The sequence below is a fragment of the Gigantopelta aegis genome, chromosome 3 (genome assembly GCF_016097555.1).
Source record: "Gigantopelta aegis isolate Gae_Host chromosome 3, Gae_host_genome, whole genome shotgun sequence".
Lineage (NCBI taxonomy): Eukaryota > Metazoa > Mollusca > Gastropoda > Neomphalida > Peltospiridae > Gigantopelta > Gigantopelta aegis.
In genome coordinates this window covers 95,006,449-95,023,397 of record NC_054701.1, presented here as the reverse complement: position 1 = coordinate 95,023,397, position 16,949 = coordinate 95,006,449, and the positions used below count along the sequence as shown (strand labels likewise).

General features: G+C 40.4%; 1 protein-coding gene across 1 annotated transcript; it reads right to left on the bottom strand.

Annotated features, from left to right (window-relative positions):
- Nucleotides 1–8,542: 8,542 nt before the first annotated feature.
- Nucleotides 8,543–15,598, bottom strand: LOC121367000 (cyclin-Q-like). The gene is made up of 6 exons (XM_041491210.1): nucleotides 15,454–15,598; nucleotides 15,046–15,143; nucleotides 14,054–14,139; nucleotides 12,167–12,299; nucleotides 10,221–10,448; nucleotides 8,543–8,764 (listed from the first exon to the last, which is right to left on the bottom strand). Exons 1-6 carry the CDS (start codon nucleotides 15,509–15,511, stop codon nucleotides 8,672–8,674), a joined length of 696 nt encoding a protein of 231 aa, XP_041347144.1. The 5' UTR covers nucleotides 15,512–15,598; the 3' UTR covers nucleotides 8,543–8,671.
- Between the last annotated feature and the right edge of the window lie 1,351 nt (nucleotides 15,599–16,949).

The following is a 16,949-nucleotide window of genomic DNA, read 5'->3' as shown; positions in this document are numbered from 1 at the left end:
CCCTCATAGGGGCACGAACCACCGAGCTAATAGGGAAATCCCCATTAGCTACTGCCAGTAGCACTTTATACTGATACTACTACAACACCATGCGTTATTGTTTTTTTATATAACACATACCAATAACACACATACGTGTGGTACCAATTTAAAGACACACCATTGGTTGTTGAAAAACACATTTAAATTTGTTTAAATTAGTTTTTTGACAATGTGTAAGAAATAAATTACTATATTCGTGTCTGCTAGATACCGTTTATCTTACAACTCGTTTACTAACGTATCATACTCGCTCGTTAGATAACCTGTTTTAAAACAACTCGTTTTAAGATAAATGGTATCAAATGGTCGCTCATGTAGTATTCACTTTTTATCATAAAACATACAACCACAAACATAAATAGCATACTACCACTTTAGTAAGTTGTTATATACTGCAGGGCTTCTAGATTATGGTAGCCCCACTCCTATGGCTAGTGGTATTCAATGTTGGGCTAGTACAGGGCTTCTAGATTATGGTAGCCCCACTCCCATGGCTAGTGGTATTCAATGTTGGACTAGTACAGGGGTTCTAGATTATGGTAGCCCCACTCCCATGGCTAGTGGTATTCAATGTTGGGCTAGTACAGGGGTTCTAGATTATGGTGCGCCCCACTCCCATGGCTAGTGGTATTCAATGTTGGGTTAGTACAGGGGTTCTAGATTATGGTAGCCCCACTCCCATGGCTAGTGGTATTCAATGTTGGGCTAGTACAGGGGTTCTAGATTATGGTAGCCCCACTCCCATGGCTAGTGGTATTCAATGTTGGGCTAGTACAGGGGTTCTAGATTATGGTAGCCCCACTCCCATGGCTAGTGGTATTCAATGTTGGGCTAGTACAGGGGTTCTAGATTATGGTAGCCCCACTCCCATGGCTAGTGGTATTCAATGTTGGGCTAGTACAGGGCTTCTAGATTATGGTAGCCCCACTCCCATGGCTAGTGGTATTCAATGTTGGGCTAGTACAGGGCTTCTAGATTATGGTAGCCCCACTCCCATGGCTAGTGGTATTCAATGTTGGGCTAGTACAGGGGTTCTAGATTATGATAGCCCCACTCCCATGGCTAGTGGTATTCAATGTTGGGCTAGTACAGGGGTTCTAGATTATGGTATCCCCACTCCCATGGCTAGTGGTATTCACTGTTTATCATAAAACATACAACCACAAACATAAATAGCATACTACCACTTTAGTAAGTTGTTATATACTGCAGGGCTTCTAGATTATGGTAGCCCCACTCCCATGGCTAGTGGTATTCAATGTTGGGCTAGTACAGGGGTTCTAGATTATGGTAGCCCCACTCCCATGGCTAGTGGTATTCACTGTTTATCATAAAACATACAACCACAAACATAAATAGCATACTACCACTTTAGTAAGTTGTTATATACTGCAGGGCTTCTAGATTATGGTAGCCCCACTCCCATGGCTAGTGGTATTCAATGTTGGGCTAGTACAGGGGTTCTAGATTATGGTAGCCCCACTCCCATGGCTAGTGGTATTCACTGTTTATCATAAAACATACAACCACAAACATAAATAGCATACTACCACTTTAGTAAGTTGTTATATACTGCAGGGCTTCTAGATTATGGTAGCCCCACTCCCATGGCTAGTGGTATTCAATGTTGGGCTAGTACAGGGCTTCTAGATTATGGTAGCCCCACTCCCATGGCTAGTGGTATTCAATGTTGGGCTAGTACAGGGCTTCTAAATTATGGTAGCCCCACTCCCATGGCTAGTGGTATTCAATGTTGGGCTAGTACAGGGGTTCTAGATTATGGTAGCCCCACTCCCATGGCTAGTGGTATTCACTGTTGGGCTAGTACAGGGGTTCTAGATTATGGTAGCCCCACTCCCATGGCTAGTGGTATTCAATGTTGGGCTAGTACAGGGGTTCTAGATTATGGTAGCCCCACTCCCATGGCTAGTGGTATTCAATGTTGGGCTAGTACAGGGGTTCTAGATTATGGTAGCCCCACTCCAATGGCTAGTGGTATTCAATGTTGGGCTAGTACAGGGCTTCTAGATTATGGTAGCCCCACTCCCATGGCTAGTGGTATTCACTGTTTATCATAAAACATACAACCACAAACATAAATAGCATACTACCACTTTAGTAAGTTGTTATATACTGCAGGGCTTCTAGATTATGGTAGCCCCACTCCCATGGCTAGTGGTATTCAATGTTGGGCTAGTACAGGGGTTCTAGATTATGGTAGCCCCACTCCCATGGCTAGTGGTATTCACTGTTTATCATAAAACATACAACCACAAACATAAATAGCATACTACCACTTTAGTAAGTTGTTATATACTGCAGGGCTTCTAGATTATGGTAGCCCCACTCCCATGGCTAGTGGTATTCAATGTTGGGCTAGTACAGGGGTTCTAGATTATGGTAGCCCCACTCCCATGGCTAGTGGTATTCAATGTTGGGCTAGTACAGGGCTTCTAGATTATGGTAGCCCCACTCCCATGGCTAGTGGTATTCAATGTTGGGCTAGTACAGGGGTTCTAGATTATGGTAGCCCCACTCCCATGGCTAGTGGTATTCAATGTTGGGCTAGTACAGGGGTTCTAGATTATGGTAGCCCCACTCCCATGACTAGTGGTATTCAATGTCGGGCTAGTAAATAACTACTATTGCCATGCCGATTGCAAGTGGGAAAAAAGTCAAATGTTACCGTTGTCTATTTTGTAAATATGAATATCTTGATTCCACCCCAAACCCCAATGTTTGTGTTTTAAGCTCTATCTCCCTCTTTATGTAGCATATCTGATTATTATTATTTAGTAAAATTATATTAACTTACAGTAAAGTAGGGCTAGAGCATTTTTAATCGTGGCTAGTACATTTTTAAAACCACTGACCCCATGGCTAGTGGATTTTAAAAAACAATTGTATAAGCCCTGTATACAGGTTTGCAACAAACGGAGGAGTAACAGTCTAAACAAAAAGTGAGCTCCGTGGCCCCGTGGATAAGTGCTGCACAGTCTAGCCAACAACCATGGTTATAATCCCGTCACAGGTGGATCCAAAAAATATTCAAGTGTCCCTTTTTTCTCATTAGCAAGTCTTTTTTCCCATTGTTCCCACACAAAATATTTCCTGGATCCACCCCTGCAAAGCTGGCAGTGTGAAACCAAGACTAGGAGATAGAGGGGAACAGCGGAAAAGTTGGAAGTTAGGAGCCTCCGTCAGATTGAGAAGACAAGAGGTGCAATTCAAAGAGAAAGAAAAAAGGGCAGTTCGATAAAGGTGGAGGAGACCCTATAACAGTGTGCCACGATTCTCGCATTAATGCCCCCGCCGCCCCACCACCTCCCCCGGTCCCGTTATGAAAGGCTAGATAGTTTTTTAAAGAGACTGTTAGAGTTGGCTGCCATATAAGATGTTTCCGACTGTTAAAATCTTTTAACAACTAAACTTACATACTAATTTCAGACTCTTGTTAAGAACATCAGTGGCTGCATATTCAATATGTTTGTGGTTGTTCTAATGTTTGTTAGTAGCTCAAACTGGATTTGCTCTCCCAATATTTTGGAACATATGACAAAATTAGGAAATAAAATGACATTTGATCTTGTACAAACACTAGGACGATCACAAACATATTTAATATATGTGGCCACCGATATTTTATATGGGAAAATGTATTTAATGTTATTTCAGTCATTAAAACGTCTGTTAGTCGGCTACATTTTAACAATGACAACACACAACACACTCGAGTTAGTCCCTTTAAAAGAAACATGATGTACAAAATAATAAAATTTATAAAAATGGTGATGTGAATTATACAGAACATTTTAAACCGAACAATAAAGAAATGATCAATTTGAATTAAATCATCTTCACTGGTCTATAACTATTACATGTTGACCAGCAGAGCTGATTTCAATCAGATTGAAAAAAATGACGCGACTATTCATTAATCCAGAGACAGACACGTGAAATCCGATAACCCAGCCTTATTAGGTGTTTGCTAGCTGAAAATGTTGGGTTTTTTTTTTAATTTAGCTAGCTCAGTCTGTATTGACTTTTACACCTTCCCATGTTTCAAAAACATATCTCAACGTTAGACAGGACACAGTTGACTTTTCAGGTTCCCGTTATATACGGTATGCAAGTCTCAGACTGTCAACTGTCACAATGATGTTGACCAACTCCCAACGAATGCACTCAGATTAACAACTAATTGCTCAGACCACCAACTGGACAGAGGTAAAGTCATGACAGAAGAAAGTTGAAAGTTGGTAGTCTGACCCTAGCATTAAATGTTATTTAGTCTGTTCATATCTTTGACTCCCTCAGTCAAGATGGTGGACAATTCCATGGTGACCATGGTTACATTTTCTATGAATTTTTAAATAAATAATTACCTGTAACTTGGTCACTATTGTATTCTAATATGTGTTGCTTTTAGATTCATATCAGATGACCACAAGCTGCAGTAAAATTCCTCAAACTACCTTATGTGGCCTTTCGTGTCCATCTAACTGATAACAAATGACATTAATCATGTACAATATGTATGTACCATAGCAACTGTAAATTAATATCAGTATTAAAGGGACATTCCTGAGTTTGCGGCAATTCTTAAGATGTTATCAATTAACAGAGACTTTTCGATGACTGTAATTACATATCAAATAAAAAAATTCTGCATACAATATTAGTGGCTGTATATTAAACACGTTTCTGATCGTTCTAATATTTGTACTATGTTAAATTTCATTTTATTTCCTAAAAAAGATTTTTTCGTAGGTACAAAATTATTTGTAGACAAAATCCAGTTTGGGTTTTTTACAAATATTAAGACAACCAGAAACACATTGAATATACAGACACTGATATTCTAAACAAGAAAATATATTTAATATGAAAGTGTAATCGTAGAAATATTTTATTAGTCGGAAACATCTTACAATGGAGCAAACTCAGGAATGTCCCTTTAATACATGTACCACCATGAGATTAACATAAACAAGTATTAAATAATTCTTTCCTAGAAAAATGAATAACAAATACATTACATAAGAAAATACTTTATTATATTTTACAACAAAACAGTAATTCACACAATTACAAGTAGCTTAAATTTGAAATAAATTTCTAGACTTAACTAATCCGAGAAGTTGACTCGACCCGGGTGTGTCAGTCAGTTATCCTAGTTACCACATCATATGAAATGTGTGTTCCCCGTGTAACTGTCAGATCATGTGAGTCAACTTAACAAATACACCACCAGAACTGATGAGGATGTAGGTTACACAATTTCAGATCAACAAATACATGAGGATGCCTTCGGGAGATAGGTTTTGTTGTGAGCATTCACTAACAATCTGAATGGATCCTACCCAAAGATTTAAAACCCACAGAACACTCAATTCTTGTGCAACAAATTCACCCAGTCTCTACCTTTGTTTTTTATATCACACTCCAAATTTAACAAATAAATCAACCGTCAAGGGAATTCAAACCAAGAACTTTGTGCAAGTCTAGCACTACACCAATCCAACTGACAGTGACAGGACTCCAACTAGCTACTGCCAGTAGCATCACTGAATGCCAACACTTCTAGAAAACTGTAAATGATGGACCACAGAACCGATAGATAATGGATCACAGAACCCTTAGATGATGGATCACAGAACCCTTAGAGATGATGGATCAGAGAACCCTTAGGTGATGGATCACAGAACCCTTAGATGATGGATCAGAGAACCCTTAGATGATGGATGGATCAGAGAACCCTTAGATGATGGATGGATCACAGAACCCTTAGATGATGGATGGATCAGAGAACCCTTAGATGATGGATCACAGAACCCTTAGAGATGATGGATCACAGAACCCTTAGATGATGGATCACAGAACCCTTAGATGATGGATCAGAGAACCCTTAGATGATGGATCAGAGAACCCTTAGATGATGGATGGATCAGAGAACCCTTAGATGATGGATCACAGAACCCTTAGATGATGGATCACAGAACCCTTAGATGATGGATCACAGAACCCTTAGAGATGATGGATCAGAGAACCCTTGATGGATCACAGATGATGATGGATCACAGAACCCTTAGATGATGGATGGATCACAGAACCCTTAGATGATGGATCAGAGAACCCTTAGATGATGGATCAGAGAACCCTTAGATGATGGATCAGAGAACCCTTAGATGATGGATCAGAGAACCCTTAGATGATGGATCACAGAACCCTTAGATGATGGATCAGAGAACCCTTAGATGATGGATCACAGAACCCTTAGATGATGGATCACAGAACCCTTAGATGATGGATCACAGAACCCTTAGATGATGGATCAGAGAACCCTTAGATGATGGATCAGAGAACCCTTAGATGATGGATCAGAGAACCCTTAGATGATGGATCACAGAACCCTTAGATGATGGATCACAGAACCCTTAGATGATGGATGGATCAGAGAACCCTTAGATGATGGATCACAGAACCCTTAGATGATGGATCACAGAACCCTTAGATGATGGATCACAGAACCCTTAGATGATGGATCACAGAACCCTTAGATGATGGATCACAGAACCCTTAGATGATGGATCACAGAACCCTTAGATGATGGATCACAGAACCCTTAGATGATGGATCAGAGAACCCTTAGGATGATGGATCACAGAACCCTTAGATGATGGATCAGAGAACCCTTAGATGATGGATGGATCACAGAACCCTTAGATGATGGATCACAGAACCCTTAGATGATGGATGGATCACAGAACCCTTAGATGATGGATCAGAGAACCCTTAGATGATGGATCAGAGAACCCTTAGGTGATGGATCAGAGAACCCTTAGATGATGGATCACAGAACCCTTAGATGATGGATCAGAGAACCCTTAGATGATGGATCAGAGAACCCTTAGGTGATGGATCAGAGAACCCTTAGGTGATGGATCACAGAACCCTTAGGTGATGGATCAGAGAACCCTTAGGATGATGGATCAGAGAACCCTTAGATGATGGATCAGAGAACCCTTAGATGATGGATCAGAGAACCCTTAGGTGATGGATCAGAGAACCCTTAGGTGATGGATCAGAGAACCCTTAGATGATGATGGATCACAGAACCCTTAGGATGATGGATCAGAGAACCCTTAGATGATGGATCAGAGAACCCTTAGATGATGGATCAGAGAACCCTTAGATGATGGATCAGAGAACCCTTAGATGATGGATCAGAGAACCCTTAGATGATGGATCACAGAACCCTTAGATGATGGATCAGAGAACCCTTAGATGATGGATGGATCAGAGAACCCTTAGATGATGGATCAGAGAACCCTTAGATGATGGATCAGAGAACCCTTAGATGATGGATCAGAGAACCCTTAGATGATGGATCAGAGAACCCTTAGATGATGGATCAGAGAACCCTTAGATGATGGATCAGAGAACCCTTAGGTGATGGATCAGAGAACCCTTAGGTGATGGATCAGAGAACCCTTAGGTGATGGATCACAGAACCCTTAGGTGATGGATCAGAGAACCCTTAGGTGATGGATCAGAGAACCCTTAGATGATGGATCAGAGAACCCTTAGATGATGGATCAGAGAACCCTTAGGATGATGGATCAGAGAACCCTTAGATGATGGATCAGAGAACCCTTAGGTGATGGATCAGAGAACCCTTAGGTGATGGATCAGAGAACCCTTAGATGATGGATCAGAGAACCCTTGATGGATCAGAGAACCCTTAGATGATGGATCAGAGAACCCTTAGATGATGGATCAGAGAACCCTTAGATGATGGATCAGAGAACCCTTAGATGATGGATCAGAGAACCCTTAGATGATGGATCAGAGAACCCTTAGATGATGGATCAGAGAACCCTTAGATGATGGATCAGAGAACCCTTAGATGATGGATCAGAGAACCCTTAGATGATGGATCAGAGAACCCTTAGGTGATGGATCAGAGAACCCTTAGGTGATGGATCACAGAACCCTTTGATGGATCAGAGAACCCTTAGATGATGATGGATCAGAGAACCCTTAGATGATGGATCAGAGAACCCTTAGGTGATGGATCAGAGAACCCTTAGATGATGGATCAGAGAACCCTTAGATGATGGATCAGAGAACCCTTAGGATGATGGATCAGAGAACCCTTAGATGATGGATCAGAGAACCCTTAGGTGATGGATCAGAGAACCCTTAGGTGATGGATCAGAGAACCCTTAGATGATGGATCAGAGAACCCTTAGATGATGGATCAGAGAACCCTTAGATGATGGATCAGAGAACCCTTAGATGATGGATCACAGAACCCTTAGATGATGGATCACAGAACCCTTAGATGATGGATCACAGAACCCTTAGATGATGGATCACAGAACCCTTAGATGATGGATCAGAGAACCCTTAGATGATGGATCACAGAACCCTTAGATGATGGAACATAGAACCCTTAAATGAAGGATCATAGAACCATTAAATGAAGGATGGATCATAGAACCCTAATGAAGTATAAGATACACCAGTGTGTATGTCCCACATTGTGTTGTCCATGGTGCAATGCGGTGGTAAGCTATACCGGTGAGTATGTCCTACGATGGTACTGTCATTGCTATGGTGAGTGTCATGAGTCTACGATGTCCTCCAGCTCATACACGCTCACAATGTCTGAGATGATGTCCTTTATCACACTGAGGGAGATGTCTTCAGCAAACACCTGCAACAAACACTCCATTTATATAACAAATGACACGATTAGTAAAACAAATAACACCTGCAACCAACGTTACATTTATATAACAAATGACATGATCAACGTTACATTTATATAACAAATGACACGATCAACGTTACATTTATATAACAAATGACACGATTAGTAAAACAAACAACACCTGCAACCAACGTTACATTTATATAACAAATGACACGATCAACGTTACATTTATATAACAAATGACACGATTAGTAAAACAAACAACACCTGCAACCAACGCTAGTACATTTATACAGCAAACGTCAAGATTAGTAAAATCAAAATCACTAAAATTAAACAGACCTTTCCCTCACACTTTTTGATGTTTATCATGCCTGTTTTATTTTACAGGAATAGAATATCATAATGCCAATTCAATTTTCAGATGTTCATTGCAGTGCTGTACATTTTAGTCAATGATGAATCATCAATGTGCTCTAATGGTGTTTGAAAACCTTCCACGTCTGTCAACAGGTCAAGGTCACTCACCTTCCACCACTTGGTGTCACACTCGTGGTGGTGTGGGACGTCGACCTCAAGCGAGAAGTACAACACAGTTACTCACCTTCCACCACTTGGTGTCACAATCATGGTGGTGTGGGACGTCGACCCCGAGTGACAGCAGCGAGAAGTACAACACAGTTACTCACCTTCCACACACTTTTTGTTTATCATGCCTGTTTTATTTTGTCACAATTTTCGTGGTGTTGTGGGACGTCGATCCCCAATGTGACAGCAGCGAGAAGTACAACACAGTTACTCACCTTCCACCACTTGGTGTCACACTCGTGGTGGTGTGGGACGTCGACCTCAAGCGAGAAGTACAACACAGTTACTCACCTTCCACCACTTGGTGTCACAATCATGGTGGTGTGGGACGTCGACCCCGAGTGACAGCAGCGAGAAGTACAACACAGTTACTCACCTTCCACCACTTGGTGTCACACTCGTGGTGGTGTGGGACGTCGACCCCGAGTGACAGCAGCGAGAAGTACAACACAGTTACTCACCTTCCACCACTTGGTGTCACACTCGTGGTGGTGTGGGACGTCGACCCCGAGTGACAGCAGCGAGAAGTACAACACAGTTACTCACCTTCCACCACTTTGTGTCACACTCGTGGTGGTGTGGGATGTCGACCCCGAGTGTCAGCAATGAGAAGTACCACACAGTTACTCACCTTCCACCACTTGGTGTCACACTCGTGGTGGTGTGGGACGTCGACCCTGAGTGACAGCAGCAAGAAGTACCACACGGTTACTCACCTTCCACCACTTGGTGTCACACTCATGGTGGTGTGGGACGTCGACCCCGAGTGAGAAGTACCACACGGTTACTCACCTTCCACCACTTGGTGTCACACTCATGGTGGTGTGGGACGTCGACCCCGAGTGAGAAGTACCACACGGTTACTCACCTTCCACCACTTGGTGTCACACTCATGGTGGTGTGGGACGTCGACCCCGAGTGACAGCAGCGAGAAGTACAACACGGCCACCGCCATGTGCTGTGGCTTGTACTGCAGACACAGGTTGCCGTGGTAACTGTCGCGCAGGTAGGACCAGGCGGTGCGAGCGATGGGCAGAGCCTGCCACTTGTAGGGTGCGAACCAGTCCTGGAGGTACTTCAGGTAGTGCAGCAGATACTGGAAGACACAACACAGTTACTGGGAGAATTGTCACTTAGTGTTTAAGGTTTGTCTCTTATTTCTTCTATGTTCATCGGGGTAGGAACACAAAAATCATACCCAGATGAACATAAAAGAAATAACAGACAATATATTTACTATTTATAAATAACACTAAAAGTGCACTTTTGATTTTGAATTAGTTTTTGGTTCTAAACAAAAAAGCTTAATGAGACAAAGTATCAATGTAAAGTTACACAATCAGATATGATGTTTCCTGACGACATTATTTTAATGTTCATCGAGAAGTGAACAACCTTGGGATGACATTTAATTGTAATGAATGCAATGCAAATTTAATTATAATCAATTAACAGTAAAAACCATAGTAATGAGTAACTGTTAATGGGTTACTGTTAAACACAGACACATATAAAACATTTGGCCAAGAACTGCAATCTAAATCATTCTTATTTTGGTTCTTGACATGCCATTTGAGGCCATGCAAATACAAAACATCTCCCCCCCCCCCCCCCACCTTCAAATACATGTCTTACAGCCCTTTCTGACCATGTACACTGGCATAGAAAATGGGGGGGGGGGCAAGGGGGCATATGTCCCCCCACTTTTCAAATATTTTGCTTTATATTAGTGTAAAAGTGTATAAATATAAGCTCACTTTGTAATGGTGGATGGAGCTAACTGTAAATTCAATAAGCTCACTTTGTAATGGTGGATGGAGCTAACTGTAAATTCAATAAGCTCACTTTGTAATGGTGGATGGAGCTAACTGTAAATTCAATAAGCTCACTTTGTAATGGTGGATGGAGCTAACTGTAAATTCAATAAGCTCACTTTGTAATGGTGGATGAAGCTAACTGTAAATTCAATAAGCTCACTTTGTAATGGTGGATGAAGCTAACTGTAAATTCAATAAGCTCACTTTGTGAGGGTGGACAAAGCTAACTGTAAATTCAATAAGCTCACTTTGTAATGGTGGATGGAGCTAACTGTAAATTCAATAAGCTCACTTTGTAATGGTGGATGAAGCTAACTGTAAATTCAATAAGCTCACTTTGTAATGGTGGATGAAGCTAACTGTAAATTCAATAAGCTCACTTTGTGAGGGTGGACAAAGCTAACTGTAAATTCAACATGCTCACTTTGTGAGGGTGGATGGAGCTAACTGTAAATTCAATAAGCTCACTTTGTAATGGTGGATGAAGCTAACTGTAAATTCAATTTGCTCACTTTGTGAGGGTGGACAAAGCTAACTGTAAATTCAACAAGCTCACTTTGTGATGGTGGATGATGCCAACAGTAAAATTCAACAAACTCACCTTGTGAGGGTGGATGAAGCTAACTGTAAATTCAACAAGCACACTTTGTGATGGTGGATGATGCCAACTATAAATTCAACAAGCTCACCTTGTGAGGGTGGACAAAGCTAACTATAAATTCAACAAGCTCACTTTGTGAGGGTGGACGAAGTTAACTGTAAATTCAACAAGCTTACCTTGTGAGGGTGAACGAAGCTAACTGTAAATTCAACAAGCTCACCTTGTGTGGGTGAATGAAGCTAACTGTAAATTCAACAAGCTCACCTTGTGTGGGTGAATGAAGCTAACTGTAAATTCAACAAGCTCACCTTGTGTGGGTGGAGGAAGCTAACTGTAAATTCAACAAACTCACCCTGTGAGGGTGGATGAAGCTAACTGTACATTTAACAAGCTCACCTTGTGTGGGTGGACGAAGCTGATTTTAAATCTCAACATTCTTAGTATGAACAGTTCACAGTTGGCAACTGTCTCACGTAGTGCCCAGAAACTCTCCCCAATCTCTAACAATGGCTTGGTGCGATGTAACACTCTGAAAATAAAATAACAATTAGTTACAGAAACTTTCCCCAATCTCCAATAACGGTTTTGTGTGATGTAGCACTGTAAAGAAAAAACAAGAGTTAGTTACAGAAACTCTCCCCATTTCCAGAAAAAGCTTGGTGCGATATAGCACTATGAAGAGAAAACAAGAGTTAGTTACAGAAACTCTGCCCATCTCCAGAAAAAGCTTGGTGCGATATAGCACTATGAAGAAAAAACAAGAGTTAGTTACAGAAACTCTGCCCATCTCCAGAAAAAGCTTGGTGCGATATAGCACTATGAAGAAAAAACAAGAGTTAGTTACAGAAACTCGCACGAATCTTACGCAGTGGCTTTGTACATGTAGCACTCTAAGAGTGATAGAAATAAGCAGAATTTTTCACTAGTCCACCGTACAAACACATCTAGCAATCGACTTGTCCGACAATATTTTTATTTGTCCAAATAAATAGTTTGTTTTATTCAAGTATACGGACAATGTTTTTCATCGCTCAAAATGAAACTTCATTGAACATTTTTACTTGTCCACTGGACAACCACCAAGGTACAGTTTGTTTGTCAGAGGAGATTTTCACTTGTCAGGACATATGGACAAGTGCTTATTTCAAACACTGCTCTAAAGAAAAAACAAGAGTTGGGTAACATTACAGATTATAGTCAAAGGATATCAAAGAATAGCGTGTTATAGGAAGAAAATATATGTGGATAGTTTTAATGTTTAAAAAAATGAGATGACAGCTGTTATAAGCAACATGTCTATGATAATAGCAAGCAGGTATCTTTAATAAGCAACATGTCTATGATAACAGCAAGCAGGTATCTTTAATAAGCAACATATCTATGATACGGCAAGCAGGTATCTGTAATAAGCAATGTGTCTATGATACAGCAAGCAGGTATCTTTAATAAGCAACATGTCTATGATACAGCAATCAGTTATCTTTAATAAGCAACATATCTATGATACGGCAAGCAGGTATCTGTAATAAGCAATGTGTCTATGATACAGCAAGCAGGTATGTTTAATAAGCAACGTGTCTATGATACGGCAAGCAGGTACCTTTAATAAGCAACGTGTCTATGATACGGCAAGCAGGTATCTTTAATAAGCAACGTGTCTATGATATGGCAAGCAGGTATCTTTAATAAACAACATGTCTATGATACGACAAACAGGTATCTTTAATAAGCAAGGTGTCTGTGATACGGCAAACAGCTATCTTTAATAAGCAACGTGTCTATGATACGGCAAGCAGGTATCTTTAATTTATATATAAGCAATGTGTCTGTGATATGGCAAGCAGGTATCTTTAATAAGCAACATGTCTATGATACGGCAAGCAGGTATCTTTAATAAACAATGTGTCTATGAAACAGCAAGCAGGTATCTTTAATTTATATATAAGCAATGTGTCTGTGATATGGCAAGCAGGTATCTTTAATAAGCAACATGTCTATGATACGGCAAGCAGGTATCTTTAATAAACAATGTGTCTATGAAACAGCAAGCAGGTATCTTTAATAAGCAACGTGTCTATGATACAGCAAGCAGGTATTTTTAATAAGCAACGTGTCTGATACGGCAAGCAGGTATCTTTAATAAGCAACGTGTCTATGATACGGCAAGCAGATATCTTTAATAAGCAACGTGTCTATGATACAGCAAGCAGGTATCTTTAATAAACAAAGTGTCTATGATACAGCAAGCAGGTATATTTAATAAACAACATATCTGATACAGACCTATAACAAACGTTGATGACATCACGCAGTTTCAAATGTTCTTCTTCCACTTTCCCTGCTAAGTAGATGCAAGTCATGGCAATCAGCTGAAAGACAAAGTGAAACTAAACAATCAGACATACTACAATGAGTGATCAACAATGTAATATTCTACATTATGATTATACAGTTTAAACGTAAATGGTGTAGTAGCACTAAATATGGATGGGGAGCTGTTATATACTTTATATAATACAGATTTCCTTTAATACTGCTGTGATATCACATCTGATTGTGAACAGTATTGTTATGTTTTGATCACACTGGCAACCGGTATCTAGGTGTACTGCAACTGTAGAATTTCTAAGTTGGTTTACAAATGATGTATATTATCTTCTAATTCTATTTCTAATGCATAAATATTTTAATTTTCAGGAAACAAAAATTAATCTTAACTTGGTTACATCATAACTGTATTCTCTCCACGTCATAAATTCTACACAGAGTACAGCCACTCAAATAATAAATACAAATATCTCCATGTACAAACCCACATACATGTACATTATTTTAATATTTTGTTTTAATTGCATCATTAAAACTTATGTTATTTATATTTATTATTTATATACATGTACACAGGGGACAAAATTCCAAAATCTTAGGTAACTGGAAGTCAGTTCATATAAGTTTTACTTACGTAACGATTGTTCGGTTACATGTATATAGTTCTCGTAACCGATGAGTTAGGCCTACCTAATCCTAAAACACTAAAACTGTAGTTCTGTGTTACATTGGATGATTGGTGGTTCAAATGTAATTTTCACAGTTATTACTAATATATGATACTTTTAATTTAAGAATGTAATTGTTCACTACATAACCGATTGTCGGTTCTCGTGATTTTAAAGTAGCGTATCTGACACGTGAACAGAACAACAGTTCTCATGAAATATTGTGCCCCGTGTACATAGAAGTGCAATTAGTACACTATCAGTAAAATGTATTCTTACATAAGGATCGAAGTCTTGCAGGCTGTTTTCTGTGAAAAATTTGTGATACAAAACTGATGCTGTGGCAAGTGGAACACTTTTCATGTGAAGTCGCAAACCTGTCAATAAAATAAAATATGTGACCAGGCATACACATCTTCTTTGCAAACTCAATAAGTACTACATTAGATGTACTTGCAGCTGTACAAATAGAGGATAATAAACAAGTTACCAGTTATTATCAAATTTATGTCCCGAGTGAAATGATTTTTATTTGTCACGAGCTTTAAAACCCAAAAAAACCCTATAAATTTCAAGTTTTGTTTTGTACACTCTATCCCAATAAATACTGGACCTCCAAAATGTACGGAGGAAAATCAGTACAAATAACAGATCTTGCTCTACGTGTTTTAAATTTGATAATTTTACCTGATTCATGGATATATTTGATAACACGAAAGTGCACTCTTGTTTGGCTGTCAGCCATGTTACTTCTCAAATTTCAATCAAGATTATGAAAACGTGGTCGTTACAAATCTAGCCATAACAAACATGCTAAAAATAGAAAAGCACATGAAATGTTTAATTTTGTATTTTCCCCCCTTTTCATAAGATCTCCCGTAAACTTAGTTACAGTTTAATGTACCTGTGCGTAGGCCTACGTGTTAAATTAATTTCAACTTATTTTCTTGCTTATATTTTATTACGGTTCAAGCACGCTGTCCTGGGCACACACATCAGCTATTTGGGCTGTCTGTATAGGACAGTGGGTTAATTGGTAATTGTTAGTGGTTATAGTGAGAGAGAAGAGGGTGCAGTGGCCTTACACCTACCCATTGAGTCATTAAATCTCGCTCTGGATGGAAGCCGGTACCGGGCTGCGAACCCTGTACCTATCAGCCTAATCTCTGATGGTACGTGTTAAAGCCAGTCCAGAAGCAGATACAAGATGGCTTCTTACCACCGACTTCTCATCATTTTGACTACGAGCTGCATCCTACCAACATTGCCCTTCGCTCATATATGTAATACCAATATTACAGTATGCATGCATACACAGTATGCGTACACGTTTCCTGCCCTGGACGGAAGAGCCGGCATAAGTCGACACCTGCGCCCATGACAGGCGTGCGCTACAACAACTTGCTCTGAATGTGCACGTTAAGCTCTATGACCTGACCTGACCTGACCTGACCTATGCATACATAACATGTATGTTGGCGGGACGTAGCTCAGTGGTAAAACGCTCGCTTCATGCGCCAGATGCGGATAGGGGGGGGGGGGAGGGGGGGAGGGGGCAGAGGCCCGGCCCCCCTAAAAAATTTTAGTTATAATTTTATTATATATTCATGTAAAAATAAATTTACGATCCCTCTCCAAACCTCCCCCAAAGTTCCCCAGGCATTCCGCCTCATATCAGACCGGCCTCGATGGCGTTGTGGCAGGCCATCGGTCTACAGGCTGGTAGGTACTGGGTTCGGATCCCAGTCGAGGCATGGGATTTTTAATCCAGATACCGACTCCAAACCCTGAGTGAGTGCTCCGCAAGGCTCAGTAGGTATGTGTAAACCACTTGCACCGACCAGTGATCCATAACTGGTTCAACAAAGGCCATGGTTTGTGCTATCCTGCCTGTGGGAAGCGCAAATAAAAGATCCCTTGCTGCTAATCGGAAGAGTAGACCATGTAGTGGCGACAGCGGGTTTCCTCTCAAAATCTGTGTGGTCCTTAACCATATGTCTGACGCCATATAACCGTAAATAAAATGTGTTGAGTGCGTCGTTAAATAAAACACTTCTTTCTTTTTTTCCGCCTCATATCATTGCCTCCCCCCCCCCCCAATGGATTTTCTGGATCCGCCACTGTGTGTAGTAAGTGTGGATCGATCCCCATCGGTGGACCCATTGGGTTATTTCTCATTCCAG